The following is a 23,605-nucleotide window of genomic DNA, read 5'->3' as shown; positions in this document are numbered from 1 at the left end:
AAAGTCAAGAAAAAACAGATCTTGTTTTTCAGGCTGATTTCATATATTCAGAAATCATTACAAATTTGGATACGCATAAACAGTCCAATCAACACAAGTTTATTCAAGACAGTCGCTTTTATCTTCGGCTTTATCGGACTCACCCGCTATTCCTTCTGCTGCACTATTGGGCTTTCGTCTACGACGACGCTTGCGTGCAGGCTTTTGTATAGTGTCTGTGGTGTTTGTTAGGGGTTCCTTTTCAGCAGAGTCTTTACAAAATTCATCTAAAGTATCGCAATCTTTGTTGGACTGATCCAAAGGCATACATTCCGATGATTGTGCAATCAGCTCAGTGTTTGCTCCATCTTGGGTTGTTTTGATTAAAGGTTTTTTGTCGGATTTTAACGTTTTCTGAGCTGGATTTACTGGTTTTTTACGTTTCACAGAAAGTGGGTTGGGCTCACTTGCTCGCTTTCGTTTTTTAACAGGAACTTGCAAGATCTGATCTTGCTCTTCCTTTGAAATAGCAATCTCGTTGGATTTTGGCAGTGTTTTACTCACTTCTATCTATCAAGCCATCAAAATACAGTCAAAATGTGTTAGCTGGGTTGTACCGATAGAATCTAGAGATAATTCAATTCTAAAATAATACCTCGTCAACTTTTTTCAATGTTGCAATCGATATGGGTTCCAAAATCATCACGCTCTTATTAATGTAGATAAGCGGCACTCCTGGAATGGATCTTAGATATGCTCTTAGCTCCTGATCTTGTGTAGCAACTGCATAGTTGAACTGATTGGTTTCACCTAGACATACATTTGAAATCAATAAATTGGCTCAAACCACTCCAAGTAATTATGGCATCCAAAATAATATTCTGCAAGATGACTATACCAATTATTTCTTTAAGACACTCTTTGGCTGATACTGCAGGCTGATGTGTGCATCGACGCTTTTCAAATGTTTTTGCCATAGCTGCAGTAGGTCTAAGCTCACCTCCAAGTTTACGAAGTTCTGCATAGCAGCAATACGTTGTCACTAGTTTGTAAAAAATGTGTAAACGCCAGTTAGAATAATGGATATAAAATCAAGTATGGCTTGCACCTTGTTTGAAAACTTACTCATTCGCACCTGGCCATTGAGTAGTGTTGGCAAAGCAGTATCCAAGTCTTTTTTAGTTTGCTTTGCAATCTGCAAAAAATTGCCATCAACTAAAGTAATGGTAATGTGTTGGCAACACATGTCAGTATCAAATAGATGAACAGATCATTATTATTTAATCATCGAATCAATGTCCATACTTAACACTTGATAAGGTTGTCTGAATCCAAACATATTTTGGTAAACCGCCATATATCTGCGATTGGTCTTGTGTCGCTTCAACTTCATTGTCTATCAGGTTATTTGAAAGGTTTTCTACAAATTTAGTCAATTCAATTGCTCAACACAAAAGTGATGAAAAATATTTATTTATATTTCAACCCAATTTTGCTGTGTTTTGACCACATTCTAATACAAATAAACTCGATAAAAAAAACAGTTTAAAACATGGATTCTCCGTTTACAAGGTTGATGACAATCTTCATTCCCTTTATCACCAGTCTTAATCGCCATCCATTACATGGAATAGGAAAATAATATTTAATTGAAGTATGCATGCCAGGAAAATCCCGAGTAAATACTGCCCATTAGCAATCATAACAATAAAGTACATTGTTGCCGCTACCAGCTTCGTTAGTTTCCGTTAGCACACTTGCATCCATATCCAATGCTTCCTGATACAGATATTCAGGCTCGCATCGAAGCCGTATCTCATCCAAATCGACTTTATTGAGCTCATGAATGAATGCTTCCAGTCGCGATCCCGAATGCCGACCACGTTTTCCTTGAACTTGTGTTTGATTGATAGTATTGCTAGACCGAAGTGTGGCAAAGGCATCCAGAACTTGTAGGCGAACTAGTCGCGATGGATCTTGTGCCTAGTGTACCAGACAGTAAATTAGATTGTAACTTTAACTTAAACAAGTGCAATTTAGGCAAGTTGAAAGTTTCTATTAAGCATTCAAATCAGAGTATATACATTTGAATAACAATTTACCATTTTTAAAAACAACTGGTCGGCATTGAGTTTAAAAAAGAAATGCTCGTCGGGATTTTCCAGCAAATTTATTCCATCGCCCGAATTAAAAAACGCCAGCAGCAACAAAACAGCTTGAACTCGAACCTCTAGATCCTCGTCAAAACAACATGTGTCCAATACTGTGTGGACCAAAAAGCCGCTACTACAAAGACGCTGAAAATACTGTGCATCTTTGGAAAGAGTAGATACCAACCCAATGGCGGATCGTCGAACAAAAGCTTCGCTGTCTTTTGTCATAATTGCTAAAATTTGCTGTAAAAGTGACTCGTTGGAATCAATTTGAAGCCTTACAAGGGGAATGCTCGACATGGTCTAATTATGTACACACGCATACCATTAAAAAAGCAATATCAGCAATAGTGAATGGCTTTAAAGTTGAGCAGGATACATTTGAACATTCACGCAAATCAATATCTTACATTTAGACATTTCAAGGCTGTTGATCGAACAAATGGGCTCGAGTGGTTTAAACACCCTGCTATATCTAACAACAACTGCAACGAATTGGACAGAAATTTCCCATCATATTTTTGTGGAGTCTCAGATAGAACCTTTATAACACAATCCAAAGTAGCATCTATAATTTCCCATGATGCAGTAGTGATAATCTCATGAATCCATGTTTTTAAACAAGTCTCAATCTACCCATTATAGGTTTATATTGGATTTACAAAAATTTAAATTATTATCAGCTACAATTTCAATCAAGCATAAATATTCTTAGAATGTGAGGTACTCTAAACAAAATTATTACCTCGGTTCCAATAAGCTCAGAACGCACTAGAAAAAGTATAACGTCGAGCATGGCTTTGTGTGTTTGAACATTGTGTTTAAATGCATTTTCAGACAGGAACAAGTCTTGAATATTGGACCATACAAAGTTATATCGAGCTTGCAAAGAATCGTCAAAATGTAAAACTCTAGATAAGATCTGTAATCCTAGAAAAACGGATTTAGGTAAAGCATAGGCAGAATTTATACAGCCAAGTGCCCATTCTACAATCATCTTTAACATAACCATGTTAGTCGCACGCAATAAAACACACATCAACAAGCCAGATTGAAGAAGCTTACCAAGGAAGAAACAGCTGATTTGTCAAGACACGAAAGCATTGTTACAAATGCATGAAGAACTATTTGTTTGTTTGTTATTTGCTGCTGCATAGTACCAAGACAACAGTTTTTTCGAATAGCCTGGTTTGCTGCAGTGCATAAATCCAGAAAAGGTATAGATGAGATGCTATTACCGTTTTTATCAACATTGGTTTGGTCAGAAGTTTCTTGATCAAAGTCATTTGAAATCAGAGATTTATATATCGATTGCAGCGCAGTTTGAATTTTATGATCGGCGTCGTCATTATCCACAACACGAGCAAGAATTTCAAGCAGTCTAAAGTAGGTGTGACATGTTTTAACTGAAGGCTGTAGATCTACCATACGAAAAAATACAGTCTCGACCAAATGATCCCAAACTGATGTGCCCATTGCTTGACATGCTGGAAACAAAATAGACAAATCGATACTATCAAATGATATCAACCGCTTAAGCGCATCTGATGCCCGATGCTGAACAAGTCGATCAGTATCCAGCAGCATATCTAAACATATCTCCACCTGATTTTATAACATTGAAAAGAAATTAATAAAATATGGTTCATCACTATCCAATAGCCTACACAACCCATATGCCAGTGACAACAAACCAGATTTTTTTGAATAATAAACTGAATAGCATAAGAATGATTTGATTCAGCCAAAAGCCACACGATTTCAAGTACAGTCAGCTTTGAGGTTGAATCTGCGCGAGCATCCGACATGGATTTAAAAGTATCTTCGATTTTTCCAGTGATACTGAAAGCCGCAAGAATAGAACAACGATCCAATTGAACTTTGTCGTCATCTATGCAAACTATAGCAACAATCAATCGACAACATGAATGCACAATCTGGGGATCATAAGGGTCAAGTAGTTATTAGCTACAAATGTCGAAACTGAGTAAATGTGCATGTATTTTCAAGAAACTAAAGGCCGCCCACATTCTATCAGTCGACAGTTGGCCACAACAAAAATAACTCACAAATAGATTTTGATTACAAAGTGATAGTGTAATAAATGGTACTATTGGCTGTTGTTTTTGAGAAATCCTAGTTTTAAAATTTGGTTAAATTAATTCAAACAAGAGGTGAATCGATTTGGTTACCATCTGAGTGCATCTGCATCAGCAAGCATTAGTCGAAAAGTTTCCAAACAGCCAAATATTTCTCCAGAAGTAAGTACTTGATGCTGTTCCGTCACGGATCTGCAAAATCCATCTAGAATAAATTCCAATACTGTTGAATGATTCGCTATTAGCATTTGAAATACTTTTAGATTTGATGTGTTTTGAGTAGCAGCAGAAAACACTAAGCGTCCAATGAATCTCAATGCCAATGACGTAATGCGATCGTCTACTGGATGTGGAATACAAGTCTGCAAGGTAATTCAATGTATTGTTAAACCAATCATTTCAGTGTCAATACTGTCGAGCGAATGCAAGTGGATGACTGCTTACTGATAAAATGGCTAAAGCATTCAATTCGTTTACAAGCACAGCAACAGTCTGTGGTGACTGAATGCAGACACTTTCTATATACGTTAGGATTTTTTCATGACGAGCTGGATCAGAAATGGCCTATATTGAATGAGTTGTAGAATTGGGTTGGTATCAAGTAATAAACGCCATTATGATTGCAATCTTGATTATAGCCTAACATATAAAATATATAACCCACTGGACTCATGTCAGGAATTCCATTTAAAACCCGACTCAATGTATCCACATCGGTGTCAATAGATGTGTGCAGCATATTCAGCAATTCAAATAGCGAATATAAACTCAAAGGAAGCGTCGAGATCGCAAAACTTGAAATTTCAATCAATCATTTTTGTAGATTCTGCAGCAATCGACTCTGGAGTAAATAATGGCGAGTATTTGCTGCACTTTTCTACTACAAATTGACGCTTTCAATTTCTTCAATACAATTTCTACCATGAAACTGACCGGTCGTCATACTTTGACTCTTATTTAATGGTTTATTTTACATGAATATGGCAAATGAGGTTTTGTGGACTAAACGCAAAACACTATTTTTGGGGTCTAAAAAAATACGATAAATTTCCAAAAAAATTATTCGACGTTTTTTGAATTGAATTCAAATCATCATCAATCAATAACATGGCAATAGCTGATCTTGCTATCCTTGATGCTGAATGGGCACTTATTCGGGGGTCTTTTGTTACAGAATCTATTAAAGTGACGGATTTAAAAGGACCTGTGTCTTTTTCTGCAATCAATATTCTTAATGGAAGTTACTACGACGTTCTTTCGAGCTCAACTGCCCGATCGTTGTTTGCCATTGACTTTCCTAATAAAGTGGATGTATCCATGCCATTGCAGCAAGGTAGAGTGCGTATTTATTTTCATATTACAATCTTGCCATTCAAACTAACTGCAATTTTCGGTTCTCAATGACATTTATTATTTCCAATGACTAAACAACTTGAATGCAAATATAAATCTGATTGATAGATATTAACAGCTGGTTTCGCACAAGACTAGCTACTGTTTTATCCAATGCATCTACAGAAACAAAGTTTGAGATTTTCTGTATTGGCATTGCTCTTTTAAACTCTTTTGTTCAAGGCGCATGGACTGGCCCATCGCTTGAATTCAAGGCAGTTGATTTGCTTCCTGCAGTGATGAAAACAGTGGATGTATGAACCGATTCTTGTTTATAAAAGTCTATTCATGATTTCTTTAGTAACGTGCCGATAATGATACTGGATTGAATAGGAACAGACACTTCATAAAAACTTGCTAAAACTGCTCATGTCCGACTATGAAGAGGCATACACTCTTACAATCGATCCATTGTTGCTTTTGTTGGCTAGATGGATTTTGATTGATTCTGCAACAGAAATGCTCGAGTTCAAGGTAAACATCAATTTGATACATTTCAGTCTGATTTCTTGTTGCAATTTTAACCTATTTTGTGTATAGACGTTTCGTTGGTGGTCGTGTCGGTGTGCGTTTATCCAACAGCGCATTATTGAAAACCATTCTGCCACTCTTCAAGGTGTTATTATCGACTCTCTTGATGCAGGTAAGATTCCTGTTTTTGAAAACTTTGATCTTTATATTCTGACTGTTGTCTCGATTGTTTAGTCAAGATGTTTCTTCCCGATGTTGAGCTTGAAAGGGATATTGTAGCACGTTTTTATCTCGAGTATGGCCTCGTGTACCACTATTACACACAAGATTCCAAAGCATTAGTATGAAACATGCCTTGTAACATTATTCAGTATATTGCTGTACAATTAGATCGTGATATTGACCAAGAATGCAAAAATACTCTTTGATTTAGACTCAATTTAAAGCTGCACAGGAGGCTAGCATGTTAACATGGGAAATGACGGGTGTCCTCGGAAAACGAACCAAGTTCCAAACATTCGAAACATCCCAATTGGTCGTATTGGCTGAATCTCGACAATCCGCTACTCCGTCCGCCGATCATATGTTTACACCCGTAGCTTTAGATCATAATGATGATACATTGCTTGAAAAAATGCAAATTACCGATAAAAATGTTGCAAAACAGCACAATCTTAGCATTGTGGATCAATGTATTCTGCTAGCACTATGTCTCAACGTTAAAAACACAAATCCCATTCACGGTCTGACCACCGAACAAATGTTTCCGTATGTTCGTCGTGTTTTGGAGCATTCTAATAACTGGATGGTACATACCATGGGTCTTCTTTTGAGATCTCGATTGGAAATTGAAAAATCTCGAACTGCAGAGCGATCTGTTTTGCAACTCCAAGCACTTGTCGATCAATTTTGTTTAAAGGATTCCCCAGTAGCAGAACGCATGCAGCACATCTTTTCCATTTTGATACCACCAAAATGGGAGCTTGAGCGCGAGCTTGGTGAGCGATTTCAAGGAATTGGTGCTATTCGATCTGCACTGGAAATTTTTGAACGTTTGGAAATGTGGGAGAATGTGGTTTCTTGCCATATTATGCTGGAGCAGGTTGAAAAAGCCAAGGTTATTGTCTGTAATTTGCTTGAGCAAACGCCCGACTCTCCAAAACTGATTTGTCTTCTTGGCGACATCAATGGGGATCCGCAGTATTACATGCAGGCATGGGAGGTTTCTGGTCGTCGATATGCACGAGCAATGCGATCCCTGGGAGCTCATTACTTTAAAAAGGAAAACATGGAAAAGTGCGTAGAGTGCTATCAACTGGCACTTGCTCTTAACCCTTTGTTTGAAAATTCTTGGTTTGTTCTTGGTTGTGCTGCAATGCATCTTGAAAAATATGACATTGCCGAGCAATCATTCAATCGAGTGACAGTCATTGATCCAGAGGTATTATTTATTGACAACTATGTGGTGATGCTGGCTATGGTAGGTTTAAAATTAACTTGAATCCATTTATTGCCAATTGGGTAGAACGGTGAAGCGTGGAACAATCTTGCCTCTGTATACATCAAGAACAAGAAACTGTGCGTTTGTATATAAATTCAACAAGACAGCTGATGTGGTTTTAGTTTTATCAGATTGCTAATATGCTTACCAATTCATTATCAATCTAAACAGTCGCGAAGCATTCAATTGCCTAAAAGAATCTTTGAAGCACAACTTTGAAGCATCTAATATATGGGAAAACTATTTGTTTGTATCTGTCGACATTGGAGAGTTTTCCGAAGCAATCCGTGCAATGGAACGTATTTTAACCATTCGAGCAAATAAGCCAAAATTCAAGGATACATTGGTCGATCTTGATGTATGTTTTTTTGTACTTGCTGAAGTTTTTGATTATATTTGTTACTGCATCATCAACTTCATAATCATGACACTATTGTATATGCATAGATTCTTGACATTATCGTTCTTGCCATTGTCAATGGCGATTCGGACTCTTTGGGCCAATCTGCTGAAAATCTTACTTTAAAAATGGCAAAGCTTTTGGAACAGATCTTGGCTAAACTATCATCCCCGCGCCTGTTTTTAATATGTGCTCGATTTGAGCAGTATCGACAGCACTTGCACAAAGCACTCGAATACTACCAAAAGGCGTACAGGGCTATTCTTCATCATCCAGGATTGACAACAAACATTGATATTTTCAGATCATTGACAAAATATACTTTTCAGGTGGTTAATGCCTTTGTGGAGCTTGGGCCACAGATGTCCGAGGTGCGAATGGGAAGTGGAGAGGCGTCAATGGTATGCAAGGATTGGGCTTACCAGGCTCATCAAGCTACTAAAACCGCAGTTGCTAGGACAAAAGATAGTTATGAAGGAACTGAGGAGCATGACCAATTGGTTCAAAAGCTTGCCGAGCTTAAGGAACTGCGAAGTGCCATCTAATTTAAGCTTTTAGTTTGCTCTTACATTTATCCAACGTTCCATTTTAAATACAAAGATGCATTTTTACCAGTGGTGTTTATTTTCAGATCAACCAACATAAATGCGAAGTGGTTGTTGTTTATCCAGCCCACGATACCCGTCGCTAACAAGAAAGATATCAAAGTCGTATTCACCAGTAAGAGATGGTGCTTCAATCGACATGGACGTACAAAGTACATCCATGCGTTTCTTATCAGAAACCCTGCCAATCTTTTTTTTGTCAGCTTCCTTGTTGACAGGAGAACATCTTTTCAAAGCCCAAAGCTCATCACAACGCTGATCACCAAGAATGACCCACCATCCTTCTGTTTGAAGTTTGGGAAATCTTGGAGAGTGGATTTGATACATCCCTTTTTCTCCATAGTTGGACACATACGGCCTTTCACGAACAAAACTCAGTGTAATGCAGTATACTTTGCCTGCTGATACCATCCATCGTCCATTCTTTTCCTTTGCACCCTTGATTTCATATTTTATAGTCATGGCTGGCATGTTGGTAACAACGTTGAAGATATCACGACATTGTGAAACTGATAGTCCCGGTATATTACGCAACACACTACCACGGTCATGATCATTTAAGAAACATAGCTGGGCAAGATCCTGCACGACTATACCGTTTAGTTTGAGGGAGCCGAGTAGCTCCGGTGTCATATGAGGAAGAGTTAGTAGAGGAGAATCAGATTCCCATCTTGCCTGCTTAATACATTGCAGAATCGAAGTTAGTCCGAGCGTTGTTGCAAGATATCCTTGTAACACGCAAACATCAATCATAGCTTGGACAATACGGATAGATTGATCAAGCACAGAAATCGTGTCGGTGTGATAATCTGAGCATGGCAGTTGGTCTTGTCTAACTAGGTGTGCTTGGAGAAGAAGAAACGTTTTGAGATGTGGGCAATCATACTGTACAACATCTGAGCCTACAGCATCAAACCCAGATTGCGAGTCTTTGGCAACACGAGCCTTGAAAGGCAATACACTTTCAAGCTCACGGTTCTTGATATCCTCATTATGGCGAACAGGAAGCTCATCATACTCTGCAGCATCGGAAATAATGCGCACCAATTTGATGTAGTGTCCACCAACTTTCTGACCGGGTTGCAAACTATGACGCTCGTGGAATTTTCTCAGAAGGCGTTTCTTTAAAATGCCTATTGTTTTGTACCGCAAATAATAGTATGATGCAATTTTACCAAACGGAGTGGATTCAACATCAAAGTCATCAATAATGTTTACACACTCTGCAGCACGCAAAGACTCGAGTGTATCCACAATCAAGTTGGACAGATATCTTACAATGGCCAAATCAGATGCGTCCTCGGCACCATAAAAAGTGGGATTCATTCTGACGCGACGATACAAGTATGTCCATGTAAGATAGTCCATGGCATCTTGCTTCGACTTGATTGTCCCTGCAGCTATTTCAGCATTAAAATGATCTTCCAGACATGTGTGCAGACTGCTCTCGACAGGAAACGGCTCATGTAAAAACTTTTTGTAAAAGTTCTTTTTGACGTCATGAACAAGAATCACGGCCACTCCACTGTCATCGAATTGGGGCCGTCCTGCACGACCCATCATTTGCAACACATCAGTGATGGGGAAATCCACATATCCCTTTGTTTTGGCGTCGTAAAATTCTGTTCCTTTGACGACAACAAGATGAGCAGGAAAATTAACGCCCCAAGCTAAAGTACTTGTCGCAATAAGCACTTGGATCTTGCCATTAACAAACAGCTCCTCTGAAAGCTTGCGATCAGTATCAATCAAACCAGCATGATGCAATCCAATACCAAACTGTAGAGCAAGTTTAAGCGACTGATCTTTGACACCGGCTACTAACATTTCAAGTTCTTCTTCAGGCATATGTAAGAAATGACGAGGGTTGTCATTGTTGGCGCATAATGAAATCAGATCCTGTGCAGTTAGTCTGGTTTGGCGACGAGAAGACACAAAAACAATTACAGGTTTTGATGGAGAGTGGGTCATAATTGCAGCATATGTCGGCTTGTTCATGGAAATCATACGTGGGCAGTCTAAAAAATATTCGAGAAAAACGAGCAATTGTAAGTCATGTAATGGCCATACCAATAAAAAATCAAATATTTCCAATACTTGGTAGTCCACACAATTACTTACAATGTTTGCCTGGATATCCCTCAATGAAAATTTCAAGTGGTACTGGTCGAACAGAATGACGGAAATTAAACAAGCCCATATTTCTAATGTTTAACCAGTCTCCAAGATCACATGCATTTGCTAGCGCAGTACTCAAACCAACTACACGAATAGGCTTTTTGGTCTGTTCAGCAATGTAATTCATACGAGACACAATAACTTCCAGAATAGGACCGCGATCACCACCAAGCAAATGAATCTCATCAATAATGACAAGTGATACATCCGTTACATACTTTCGAGTTTTCCAGCTTCGGCTCACTCCATCCCATTTCTCGGGCGTAGTAACAATAATATCAGCACCTTCAATTGTAGCAATATCTGGAGTTACATCACCAGTAAGTTCAACCAGACGGCGACACATGGGAAATGCGACACGAGTGCGCCAGTCTTGTACTCGCTCTCTAACCAATGCTTTAAGTGGGGCAATATAAACAACTTTGCTTTTTGGAAAATCTCGGAATGTAGACCAAAGAGCCAACTCGGCAGCAATAGTTTTACCAGATCCAGTAGGAGCTCCAACAAGTGCGTTGTGGCGGGTCTGATACAATGTATGGAAAATTTGCGTCTGCACAGGATTGAAATATTGAAATCGAGGACGACAGATTTCTTCAATAATAGGATTTTTTAAAGCAGTGATAGAAAGAGGTTGCAGATCCAAAAGATCGGTATATGGAGCATGATTCAATTCTGGCAAAATCAAGTGTTTAAATGATACCGGCAAAATATTCTCTGCACCAATCCAGCGATCCGATACGGCACGAATGTATACTTGTGGAGGAAGCTCATCGGAAGTAGACAACGTTTTTGGAATGGGAATAGTAAACCCAAGTTTTTGAGTTTGGCCATGTTCACGTTTGCGAACCAAAAAATACTCGGAATACAAAATATCAGTACTTTCAGGATCCTCAACCCAAATCCACCAGGGCTCAGACTTTCCATGAACTTTGTCGTTCCAGGCAAAATCGGGAGTAACATGAAGAGAAATGCGCAAAATAGTTCGAGTAATTGGAGCAATACTAGCCTCCATATACAAAGTGGGAAATTGCATAACGCATCGAGATACAGTATCTCCCATTCGGTGATGTCGGACAAGATCACCTAGTTCATTGGCAGTCATATCACGCAAAGCATCCATTGAAATAGAGTCAACTGATCGCTCTAGTTTGGTGATAATCTCTACAGGAAGATCGAATTGAGCTAAAGGATGTTCAAATGACCACATGCGCTTATCCACAGTTTTGCACAAAGATAAAACAACTGACGCTGTAGGTCCCCAGTTTCGACTCATGGCAATGTCAAAAATAGCACGAAGAATACGAGCAGAGTTTTGAGCCACATATGCGGCATCTGATACAAGAGCAAAATCATCGATACGCGAGCGAGATATATAGGACTGCAGCAAGATATTTGTTTTTCCATAATTGGTGTCTACTCCTCCCTATAGTATTGTGCACAGTAAAACGGAAAAGTTTAGTCAAACAAAACACCACAATGCTGTACAGAGTGTATTTTTTAAATACCATATCGATGAATTTACCTTGACAGCGCAAACACACTGATCTTTCAGCAATCCTTTCATTTCCACAGTCTCTTCGTTTCTAAGCTTTATATTTTCAAACTCATTGCTCATACTCAACATGGCAATGACATCAGCTTCGGTCATGCGCGGTCTCATCATAGTGTTAAAAATCTCAATCGTAGAATGACTGATGTAAAAGTTACTTGCAACGCGACCAAGATCTTTAGGCGTCAAATACCCGGTACGCTCATCAAATACAATCATTTGAGTTTTGTGAAGAGTATTAGCGGCACTAACCAAAAGATCACGCCGTCTTTTTCCAAGCAAGGGATCTGCTGTAAGTTCATCCCATCCAAGCCCATATTGAAATGGGTTCTTACGCATTCGTACATATAGATACGTGTACGAAAGCCACTTTACAGCTTCATCTAGATTTGTTACAGTGCCAAGAGAGATTTCAGCATTAAGATTATCTACAAGTTTGTTTGAAAAGGTAGACTCGATTGGGTGTTGCTGGGTCATGGATGACAAATAATGAGTAAGCTTATCGTGCGTGGTAATAATGTAACCGATACCGCGATCTTCATATTGAGGTCTATGCATAAATAGTAGCAAAACACAAGCATGGGGTTAAATATAGTCATTCCAGCTCAGATTAGAATTGCAAAAAGAATCCTACCGCCCAGCTCGTCCAAAAATTTGTAAAACGTCCAAAATTGACAAGTCTACAAAAGCACCTTTTTCGGCATTGTAAACTTGAGTGCCTTTGATAACAACAGCATACGCAGGCAAATTGACACCTATATTACAATGATTTTAATACAATCAAGCCATGTACACAGTAATCTATTTTATGAAACCAAATTCTACTTACCCCATGCAAGTGTTGCTGTACAACAAAGAACCTAAAATCAACCCAATTAAAAGGCATCAATAAACTAATTTTGTATATTGACTGAATACTGTCGTAATAATTGAAGCATGAAATACAAACTTTAATCAAACCCTTTTCAAATAAACGCTCGGTAAGAGTACGGTCAGAACGAAGCATACCAGCATGATGAATTCCAAATCCACTTGAAAAAAGTTCCTTCATCTCCTTGTTTTTGGACTTTTGAACTTCTTTGACAAAAATGCCAAATTGGGGATCTTGAGTGCAATCAAACATGCCTACATAGAACAAGCCGGTTAATAATAGAGTGTAATTTCTTGGCTACAAAACAGCATCTACCACTTGATCAATTTGTAAAGAATATCAGCTCACCAAGCTTGTCTGAACTCATTGCAAGATCATGCAGTGCTTGTGCCGTATTCACGGTCTCTTTACGAGCGTGTACAAACACCATCGCTTGATAACCTTCGCAAACGAGAGCAGCAATCTTTTCAAAACAAATCTCATTTAATTTTGTTTTGTAAACAATAGATCCAGCTTTGGCTTTAACACCAATAAAATGCTGTTCAAGAGGAACAGGACGAAAGCTAGCATCAAAAAAGAATAATCCTTGATATAAATTGACACTATTCAAACAAGGATTGACGTATATTTAGTAAACTCGAACAAAAATATAAACAATGCAAATATTCACAGCCAAAGATGTGCAGTTTACCTCAAAAACGCCGCTACATCCACATAGTTGGGAAGGGTAGCAGAAAGCCCAACAATTCTAATAAGCGACTGACTTGACTCTACTAATCTCAGAGTTCGTGCAACAATGCTTTCAATGACTGCTCCTCGCTCTTCGTGGAGTAAATGAACTTCGTCAATAATAAGCAATCTCACTTTTTGAGATAGCTCAGTATCGCCAACGCCTTTTCTAGTCACAACATCCCACTAGGTAGCACCAGGATAAAACACAAAATTAGATTGCTTAATAATAGAAAAACAACAGGTAAAATGCACATGTTCAATCATGCTACCTTTTCAGGAGTAGTAACAATCATTTGGGTTTCAGAAATTTCCACTTTGGTCAACTGCATGTCACCTAAAGGGTTCTGTATAAGCTATTATCTAAACATTTTAAAAAATCTATGAACCAGTATGTTTAAAAGGCTTACCGGTAAGTTCTCGAACCTTGACTTTGAGAGCTGCAAGTCGTGTAGAAAACTTTCGAGCAATTTCAGCAGCCAAAGCCTTCATGGGAGCAACATAGACAATTTTAAAACTGTCGAGGTCAATCACTCCATCTACACAATGCTGATGAATAACTCGCAAAACGGTAAGCATTGCAACATCAGTTTTCCCCTAAATAGTCAAACAAATAAAGTTGGCTTATATTATAATAGAAATAGACTGAAAAATTCGAAAACACTTACTGCACCAGTCGGAGCACACACTAGCATATTCTCGTTAGTCTCGTAAGCAACAGGATAAACAATTGACTGGACACGATTCAAAGACTCATAGCCTTTGAATACAGATTGTGCAATCTTGTCCATGCTACTGATCAAAACGCGAGACTCGGTCGTTCGAACTGGAGATGCTTTTGTGATGGGAATTTCGACCTCTTCAAAATCTTTTTCGTCGACTCTTACTGTTCCTACTGGCAGCGCATATTTTGATCCAAATAGTGAAAGAGTGGATCCACCAGTACCAGACTGATATACATTTGGGTATGATACTTGTTGTCCTCCAGATCCAGGGTTCTATAAAAAGCAGCGTCAGTATGATAAGACTTGAACCAATACATCGTCTTGATATTAAGCCACGCTTACTTTGTTGGAGACTGGTGGAGCAGATGCGGCCGAGTAAAGTTGATTTGCACGAGCTTGACGGAGTCGATCCCCATCGAATCCAAGCAATGTGGTGCAGTCAATACTTTCAAACTCGTCTAATAAGATTGTTTATGTAGACACGTCAGTATAAATACTATAAATATATAGTACGGTAATAGATGGTTACCATTAGCATGTTTGGATTGCTTTTTCCATTCTTTTCTCATAGCTTTTTGCAATTGCTTTTCAGATTCAGATTGGACAGTTACTTGAGTGCCATAAATTGGGCGTGCTTTTGTATTCATGTTGGAATCTTCGTTTCTATTTACTAAAGAAGCGTTGGTGGCTTCTTCCAACCTTCCAGAACAAATTGCCTGGTGTGTTATAGTGTGTCAGTAAATCAACATGGATTAAAAATTATATTTGCAAACGGCTTACTTCTTGCATGATCGAATCCACAATCATCTGGCGGTTGGTCAGTAAAGTTGATACAAAATCGATATCTGAATATCCCATTAGATCGACAAGAGCTGCTTGAATTTCGTCATCTAAAACAATCATAAAAGTTAAAATGCAAATATATCAGCATCAGCCAAATCAAGCACATGTTACCATTGCTTTTGTTTCGCAGGATTGAAAAAATGTCTGTGCACAATTGCTCAGCAGATATTTCCATGGAGGCTTCGTGTATGAATTTATTGCATGCACTAGTGTAACAAAATACATCAAATGAGCATTAAATTTATTTGATACAATCACAAGAAAGCTGAATAATATAATGAATAATATACCTCAACAACCAAGTTTTGTCAAACGAATCCTCAACAGCTACCGAGGTCAAAGACTCTTCGCTTGAATCAACATTTGTAGCAGTTTCATCAACGAGCGCATGAATCGAAAAAGTATCTTCCATCAGTTTTTGAGGTGCACCAAAAATATCCAGCTGGCTTTTAAATGGGAGATCTCTCTCAAGTGCAGGATTGACTACTGGATTTGGACCATAAATCAAATTGCCATCAACACAATGTATTTATGAACAAAGCAAATCTATAAATAGTAAAACTCACCAGATACAGCTGAATTAAATCTATGGTCAGAATGACAGTAGAATAAGTGATTAGTATGACATTAAAACATGACTGGAACTGGATTGATCAAACCTAACTCATTGTGTCGCTTAATCTGTTCATTCAAACGCTGAATCATTGCTTCCAAGGCATTCGTTGTTTGGGATGAGTTTAAAGCAGTTATCTTAACCTCATCATCATTGACGGCGTACAGTTCTTTGTTTTCAAAAGCAGTATTACGCTGCTTAAGTAGTTGAGCGAATGTCCTTGGAAACACGACCATAATTGCTAATCTACGGGTTAAATGTCAAAATCCAGCCAGCAATTTCTACACACCTAATCACGTGGAACTACTTTCAGTTTTGCAAGCAATAGCTAGACCATCTTGCTGGTAAGCCGACGCGAAAATGGCATTTTCAGACTAGATTTCCAAAACCATTCGGATAGATACATGCATACTACATTTGGATATCTATAAATATATCATGGCACATCGAGATGACACTACACACAACTATCCATCAAGAGTCTCCAACACTTGTACAACACTCGGTAACACGGCTTGTTTAGAACCATCTGCTTTACCGACTGGGATTTCACAGCCTATTTTGATGCCTGTTGCAGCAGTTAACCACAAGGCAATAGACCTTACTACTCGCCATGATAGCAAACGTATACATAAAAATCACGAGGGCTTATTACTGCTTCAGCCCTCAGTACTGTCATTAGCTCCTACAGGCAGTCTATCGTCATTGCAATCAAATTACACGACCAACATTTCATCCAAACTGAATGCGAGTCTGTCACTTCCATACCAACACTCTCCTGCTCCACCAACAAGCTTGCAAACTCCTACTGATAGACTTAAAAAATCCAACCCTGTCATATTGTCTGGCTCTCATATCCGGCCAAAACCTCGTCCACCACAACTACCTTTACAAGCATTATCACCACAACACGATCCCCAAATTGACTTGGATGACGAGCCATCAATGCTATCCGAGCTCATTCGTGGCCCTACTAATTCTGCCCAAGATCCATACAACACTTTTTTTGACGATATTACTGGATGGGAAGAAGATACTGTTGATGATATTGTATCTTGTCTGCTGAATACATCAAGCAGTGCATCATACAAATATTTAACTTATGAATCAGGTCCAGCTCTTTCGGTCGATGAGCCAACTGGTTCACCCAATACTTTTCAAAAAAAACTGTTTCGACGTAAACCACCACCCAAAACTTCAAATGTAAAAAATCCTTTTTTAGATCTGGGCGAAGAAACAAGTACACAGGCAAATGCTGAAATATCTAATAAGAATCTTGGTACAAAAGAAGATGCCGATATAAAAGATGATTCATCACAGTCTGTTGTTTCAACAAAAGCAAATAATGATATACTCGATGTACCTGATCCATCCACTTCCATCCCTACCCTAGACTGTATTGTAAAAAAATCTAAAGCTTGGTATGGACACACTAATTCCAACACTTTGCCACAACATCAAACAAAAAATATCAAGCAACGACCTGCAACATGTATGACTGTTCCGACCAATAGAAACTCTACAACGCGTACTCAGCAACAGGCGCAACGTGTTGAAATGGACGATGATCAATTTGAAGCAGCAAGACGCCAATATTTGACGGCCAAGGAAAAATCCCAAAGCATGAGTGGAAGCAACAACAGCCTTAAAAAATGTGGTACACCTCCAATTATCGATCCCAGCTCCGACGTTAAACTTCGAACGCGTACATCCATTCCTAAACGAAATACAGTTGATTTACATCATACCGACTTGCTTGAAACTCAACCAATTGAAAAAATTGCACTTATGCGCAAAAAACTAATTTCATCAGCAACAACTGCCAAAGTGCATTGGAGATCAAGTCAAGTAGTTGGAAATGGGAGTGGGGCTGGAACCATCGTCCCACTTGATCTAACTGGAATCACGGTGATTACAGGAAGAAAGTATCATAAAGCTGAACCTGCTAGTCAATCTAGTCAATCAAATGATATTAATTCTCAGTCTACTCAACGACCCAAAACTGCAGCAGCAGTATTATCACAATCTAGGCGTGACAAACCCATGTTGCCACGGATATCATCAGCATTATCTGTGCATATTACCCCAGGTGAAGTGTCATTCAACCCTATAATCAAAGGATTAGGATCATCAAAAATAGCATCGCATATATCTGTTTACAACAACAAAGCGTATGATATGAGCATTAGCGATCCAATATATGATTTGAATCGCGAATCCTCATCTGGCCCAATACAAGCCCACAGTCAGGATGTTCATATCATTTCCAACGGAGGTTACTATATTCCTACATTGCCACAGCAACATCAGACTACACTAACACAAGTCAGAATTCCAGTTTGGTGTGCGGATACTTCACCTACACAATACCGATCAGCTTCCTTGGACAGATTCACAGCAACCATCATGAGTGCTAAAATACACAGAAAATCACCAAAAAAATTATCACAGTATGGGTTTCAGCAAACGACGCTTCCTTTGGATGTGATTCTACCTGTTGCATCAAGCACACCACCTTGTCGTGTGGATACCATGAATGAATTTGAAAATAGCATTTCAAAGCCATTAATGGAACTCAAGCAACGGCCTGCATCGACAATTGCCTCGAATTTCATCCATAGGCAACGACATAGTCAAGTGCACGAACTGCACGGCTCACAAGAACTGAGTATGTCCCAAGATAGTGTAACGACTATGGCTGACTTGCAAATATCAAAGGCGCCTTGTATTAACACTACACCCAACAAGCCTAAACGATCATTTCGTAGCCAAGTGAATTTAAACAGATTAACTGGTAAAACAAATATATAGATTATAAACCCATAACTATGCTGTTTCAAAAACGTGTAGTATATCTAGACAAACTCGATATAATTAAATGTATAGTGTATAAGAAGCGTCAAGAAACTTGTAAAACGTAATTATAACAAAATAAGGAAAAGCGTGTTCATTTCGGCATAGTTGGAAATGGTGAATGGTGAATGAGATTGAACTGTCAGATCATCACATCATTGCCTAGACAGCATTTAAACCATGAACGAACCGGGGAAACCCTGACCACCCATTTGCACCGAGTTGGTCCAAGGTGCGTTGAATCCTGTCATACCTCCGAATCCAATCTGACGTTGACCCAACACATCTGCATTGAAAAACATGGACGAGTCGGCAACACGGGGGAGAATGGTTCCAGAAGCGGAGAGATGTTCAACAACCGAAGCGGGACCAACACCATTAGCATACAGTTTTTCGACCTGGGGAATCAAGTTCAACATAATCTGAACAGATGGATCAATCTGACCGAATGCATTGGGAGTCATCAATTCTCTGACGGCTTTCATTTTGCGCTCAGCTTTTTGACGGCCAACCCAAACTGAGTTACCAAGATTGGAACCAGCAAGCAGTTGCTGAGCAGAACGAGCAAGTCCAAGATCGATCGCATCATCGGTTTTGTTTTTTCGTTCTTCATCAACACGACGAGTGTGGGGAATACCACGAATAAGGTTGGAAAGAATCTCGTTGGTTCGACGATTGAAGCGAATGTTGTTTGCAACATTTCCAATCAACATGTTGGCGGATTTGTCAATGCAACGATCATTGCAAAGTATCATGGCAATATGCTGAGGGGTAGCTGGCACAACACCTTGGGCAAGATGGCTGATGATCATATCAGTAGCACGAGGCTGAGAACACGCATCGGCAACATCCGACACAAGCTCGAGGTTGTTAAAGTCGCGAGTACGATCAATAATAAGATCTGACAAGCATGGTAAAGTGTTGGCATATACTCGATGACTACACAGATGCAAATTTAAAAAAATGTAGTTTGATCAACTTACCTTTGGTGATTTCCTGGATGGGAGTGACGTTGGGAACATTCAAGCCAGTATGGTGGACATTCATACCAGCATGGGGATAAGACTGATGGATCTGGTTGAGCTGGTTGAGCTGGTTGAATGGAAGTTGACCAAACTGGTTGAGCTGAGGAAGTTGACCAAACTGATTGAGCTGGTTGAATGGAAGTTGACCAAACTGGCTCATCTGGTTGAATGGAAGTTGACCAAACTGAGGAATTTGAGGGATTTGACCAAACTGAGGGATCTGGTTCATCTGGTTCAATGGAAGTTGACTGAACTGGTTGAATCGAGGGATCTGCATGTGATGGCTCAATGGATCAACTGGACAGAAAGAGTTTAAAGCATTGACCGTGTTGGGCGTGTTGAATGGAGAAACATTGGAATAAACATTGGGATGAACACCACTCAATCCAACATTGGAATAAACACTAGGATGAACACCACTCAATCCAGATGGAACTCCAAACTGTTGGAGTTGCTGAATCAATGCGGGGTTGGAAAATGGCACGACTTCAAATGGATTCTGTTTGTAGTTGCCTGATGGCGACATGCAAGATTGCATCAATGGGTTGCAAGTTGCAAATTGATACGAAGATGGCAGTTGGTTGATTGAAGTCATTGTATTAAAGCAGTCAAGAGCGTGTAGTAGTAGTAAGTTGTAGATTGCAATGGGTGAATATCAATGTTGGTGCAGGAATTGAATGGTTTTATAGGTCGAGTACTGTGTGAAATGGTTCACACGATCATTAAAAGTAAGCAAGACATGACAATGTAAATGCATGTGTTGGTTGTTTATTATCCAGATTAGCAACGATGGATTGAAATTAGAATGTTGAATGACAATTCATACATTTATGCTTATAACAGATTGAATATGCAACACATGAAATTCAACAGTTGTCATTTTTGGATTGAAATCGATTGCACGTTTTCATCTTTATCAACAGCTCAATAACCCAAATGGCTAGCAGGCTCTTCTTTCGCTCCACTGCCCAATTGACTGGCCGTCGTTTTGCTTCAACTGATGCTTCAACTGTAGCTTCAAAGGCAAAGCCTGTTGTCTCATCATTTGCTACTCGTCTTCAAGGTAACTTTTCTATTTCCAATCAATCCTTATTTTGGGCTTCACCTATCTTGGAAATGGCATTTTCTTCATTTTGTCGACTCCTTTTTCAATGTGGAACATACAGGATAGAAACAAGACTTTAAGCATATCAATAGTTCTTGATGAGTTGGACTGTTGAACTCTGTAGTAAATAGTTTAGGATTCTTGTTTATGGCTTTGATTTCAGAATCCATGTCTGGCTTATCACTTGGCAATCTTGACTATTGACACTAGTCAGCGGCTGATCTCTTGCATGATAGATTCTTTATCCTAGCCAGTTCCCAGTTTCCTGATTGAAGTTTAGATCTTGATCCTCATCTAATAGTACTCATAATTAATAGTCACAACACCATACTTTTCCTGTGTTCATTTCAAATACTGATTCTTTGCATCATTTTATTACATGCCCAATTGAATTTGATCTGTTATAAATCATGATCCGTTGTGCTGACTCGAATGCTTGATCCATTATTGCACCATGCATTGATATATTATCCGAGTTCAGGTCTAATGGATCCAGTGATTTACTATGGTCGTGTTGGTCTCGAGTTTGCTTCTCAAGTTGCTAAACACCAACGAGTCACTAGTTTCCCCAATGTTGGAGTTGCTCAGGAGGGTATTGCCAAGTTTTTCCAGGCCTTTTATAATGGTGAATGGAAAAAGGTAACTCTTTCCCAGGTTACTTCCTTTGCCTTGGATGGTGTCAAGATCTATGGCTTCTTCCTTGTAGGTGAAATGGTTGGCCGTGGATCCGTCATTGGTTACAACATTGAAGGGTAAGCTTTTGTCACTTAATCATTGGTTTGCACAGTTGTTGCAATTACTTATTTTGCGTTATTGCATTTATGATTAATTTAGAAGCGGAAGCCATGGTGCCCACCACTAAATGCACTATGTGAGCAGTGTCAACGTTGCACTGCTTTATGGAGGAATGTTCTACCAAATGAATATGACTGTGAGCTTCATTCATTATTTGTATGATACGAATGTATTCTGTAGTTTAGTATGAGATCTCAATCAAGCTTCATCGATCTAGCAGCAATGTCTGTTGTTTGCATGTATATGCTAGAATATATTCAATGTTTTTGGGTCTGGGTGACGATCAGTTAAGCTCTAGTGACTACTTTACATTAGTAGACTCGCAATGACCAACTTCAGCCATAGGCATAGTCATTGATCTATTCCAAATGCAAGCACAACATATTCATTTAGATAGCAACAACATGCATTTATTGCGATGATGGCACTGAGCTCTCTATTGCTGGAGAATAATGCGCAGCAAAAACATCCTAGTTGGTAATAATGAGATTCAAGTTAGTTGGCAGTGTTAAAAGTGAGTGTTCTATATAGATTGATCAAGCACAGCTCCTGTCACAGTGGTTTCATGCATTTAATAGCTCTGCATGGCAGATGGAAACAATACTTACAGCTGTTTCTTCTTGGAGCAGTTGCTCAGCAAGATTGGCTCTGCGATTTTTATATATAAACATGTTGACCATGTTAAACGCTCCAAAAACAGTGAACACAAAGAGGCTTCCACCCACTATTTTGTGTAAGACGTCTGCTACCTTTGTTGCAGACATGGATTGCTATGTGTAGTGATCGATAGAGAGTGATTTACAAGTCAAAGTCTGAATGTCAATAATAGTCACGTGATTCAAAATTAAATTTACTCAAAATTACAATTCATTGCATTTAATCTAGCAATGGCAACATCAGTATTCTGGGCAATACCATCTAATCCATCAAATACACATTGTGTTTCTTCATCAGAAGATTTAAATACTGAATGCGATCTTGAGTTGTTTAATACCCACTTTGTGGTTTTTTGCAGCAATTATGTCGCACAGAAACATGGATGGTCAACAGGCTCATACCTTCGCATACAACCTCAATCTGACTCTAATGCCTTGCCGGCAGTTTTCAGGGTAATTGTCATGTCAAACACAAAAACAAGTCCAGCAGTTTTCAATGACGTTTCTGATCCAGCAAATCCTGAATCTCAATCCAGCACAGGTTCAAACGAATGTTCCATGATCGTTATTCCATCTTGGGTTTTTAACTGGTGGGTCAACTCTGATACACTGGCATGGGCTAAAACTACTCCATTAGTAACTCAGATTCAAGTATGCTGTCAAGAGTTTTTACTATCAAATATTTCATCACACGTTCAATTGCGTGAAGATTCAGAATCTTCAACTTTGGAAACCTTGTCAATCCATTTATCACGAGTATCAACATTTCCATGGACTCCTACTTCAGCAGGGATACATTATGCAGAAGAAACAATTGACGAACTTGATGAGTCTGGCCATTTGGTATTGAATAGTGCAAAAAACTGGACAACTATGAGCTGCGAAGAAATGCACGGAACTGTGGTAGGTGCAAGTAGTCCGTCTTAATCTCAAGCTCTTTAAATTTACCCGCTCTATATTGATTTTTTGGTAATCTATCAAATTTTAGATTGCTTTAGGGACCATTATCATGATTCCAAGAAACAAACGCATCGGAGTCTTTTTTGTTGAAAAGATTACTGGC

At 39.0% G+C, this 23,605-nt stretch overlaps 7 protein-coding genes across 7 annotated transcripts; 3 read left to right on the top strand and 4 right to left on the bottom strand.

The window, feature by feature from the left end:
* Positions 1-84: 84 nt before the first annotated feature.
* On the bottom strand, positions 85-1,381 carry BATDEDRAFT_88532 (rRNA-binding ribosome biosynthesis protein UTP23). Its single transcript, XM_006679112.1, has 5 exons — positions 1,285-1,381; positions 1,105-1,194; positions 878-1,021; positions 635-789; positions 85-549 (listed from the first exon to the last, which is right to left on the bottom strand). Exons 1-5 carry the CDS (start codon positions 1,370-1,372, stop codon positions 100-102), a joined length of 927 nt encoding a protein of 308 aa, XP_006679175.1. The 5' UTR covers positions 1,373-1,381; the 3' UTR covers positions 85-99.
* Positions 1,382-1,538: 157 nt separating this feature from the next.
* Positions 1,539-2,310, bottom strand: BATDEDRAFT_36954 (uncharacterized protein). The gene is made up of 2 exons (XM_006679074.1): positions 2,082-2,310; positions 1,539-1,962 (listed from the first exon to the last, which is right to left on the bottom strand). The coding sequence occupies exons 1-2, from the start codon at positions 2,082-2,084 to the stop codon at positions 1,672-1,674; spliced, it is 294 nt and encodes a 97-aa protein (XP_006679137.1). The 5' UTR covers positions 2,085-2,310; the 3' UTR covers positions 1,539-1,671.
* A 3,028-nt stretch (positions 2,311-5,338) lies between these two features.
* Positions 5,339-8,609, top strand: BATDEDRAFT_88530 (tetratricopeptide repeat-containing protein EMW1; the record flags this gene model as incomplete). The annotated part of the gene is made up of 9 exons (XM_006679200.1): positions 5,339-5,564; positions 5,693-5,877; positions 5,957-6,097; positions 6,164-6,266; positions 6,329-6,435; positions 6,528-7,574; positions 7,620-7,672; positions 7,767-7,953; positions 8,043-8,609. 9 exons carry the CDS (start codon positions 5,339-5,341, stop codon positions 8,538-8,540), a joined length of 2,547 nt encoding a protein of 848 aa, XP_006679263.1. The 3' UTR covers positions 8,541-8,609.
* An 18-nt stretch (positions 8,610-8,627) lies between these two features.
* On the bottom strand, positions 8,628-15,555 carry BATDEDRAFT_11676 (uncharacterized protein; the record flags this gene model as incomplete). The annotated part of the gene is made up of 14 exons (XM_006678821.1): positions 8,628-9,001; positions 9,098-10,618; positions 10,722-12,201; positions 12,301-12,877; positions 12,962-13,082; positions 13,157-13,187; positions 13,277-13,452; positions 13,547-13,800; positions 13,890-14,113; positions 14,200-14,264; positions 14,338-14,524; positions 14,596-14,909; positions 15,182-15,286; positions 15,426-15,555. 14 exons carry the CDS (start codon positions 15,553-15,555, stop codon positions 8,628-8,630), a joined length of 5,559 nt encoding a protein of 1,852 aa, XP_006678884.1.
* Positions 15,556-16,546: 991 nt separating this feature from the next.
* On the top strand, positions 16,547-18,919 carry BATDEDRAFT_24879 (uncharacterized protein; the record flags this gene model as incomplete). The annotated part of the gene is made up of 1 exon (XM_006678890.1): positions 16,547-18,919. One exon carries the CDS (start codon positions 16,547-16,549, stop codon positions 18,917-18,919), a length of 2,373 nt encoding a protein of 790 aa, XP_006678953.1.
* Positions 18,920-19,134: 215 nt separating this feature from the next.
* BATDEDRAFT_88898 (uncharacterized protein) lies at positions 19,135-20,581 on the bottom strand (the record flags this gene model as incomplete). The annotated part of the gene is made up of 2 exons (XM_006679111.1): positions 19,135-19,862; positions 19,945-20,581. 2 exons carry the CDS (start codon positions 20,579-20,581, stop codon positions 19,135-19,137), a joined length of 1,365 nt encoding a protein of 454 aa, XP_006679174.1.
* Positions 20,582-20,922: 341 nt separating this feature from the next.
* On the top strand, positions 20,923-22,039 carry BATDEDRAFT_88529 (uncharacterized protein; the record flags this gene model as incomplete). The annotated part of the gene is made up of 3 exons (XM_006679199.1): positions 20,923-21,049; positions 21,573-21,843; positions 21,926-22,039. The coding sequence occupies 3 exons, from the start codon at positions 20,923-20,925 to the stop codon at positions 21,951-21,953; spliced, it is 426 nt and encodes a 141-aa protein (XP_006679262.1). The 3' UTR covers positions 21,954-22,039.
* Positions 22,040-23,605: the final 1,566 nt, after the last annotated feature.

The sequence above is a fragment of the Batrachochytrium dendrobatidis genome, assembly GCF_000203795.2.
Source record: "Batrachochytrium dendrobatidis JAM81 unplaced genomic scaffold BATDEscaffold_6, whole genome shotgun sequence".
Classification (NCBI taxonomy): domain Eukaryota; kingdom Fungi; phylum Chytridiomycota; class Chytridiomycetes; order Rhizophydiales; genus Batrachochytrium; species Batrachochytrium dendrobatidis.
Note: the sequence above shows the minus strand (reverse complement) of the source record. Positions and strands in the feature narration are given on the sequence as shown.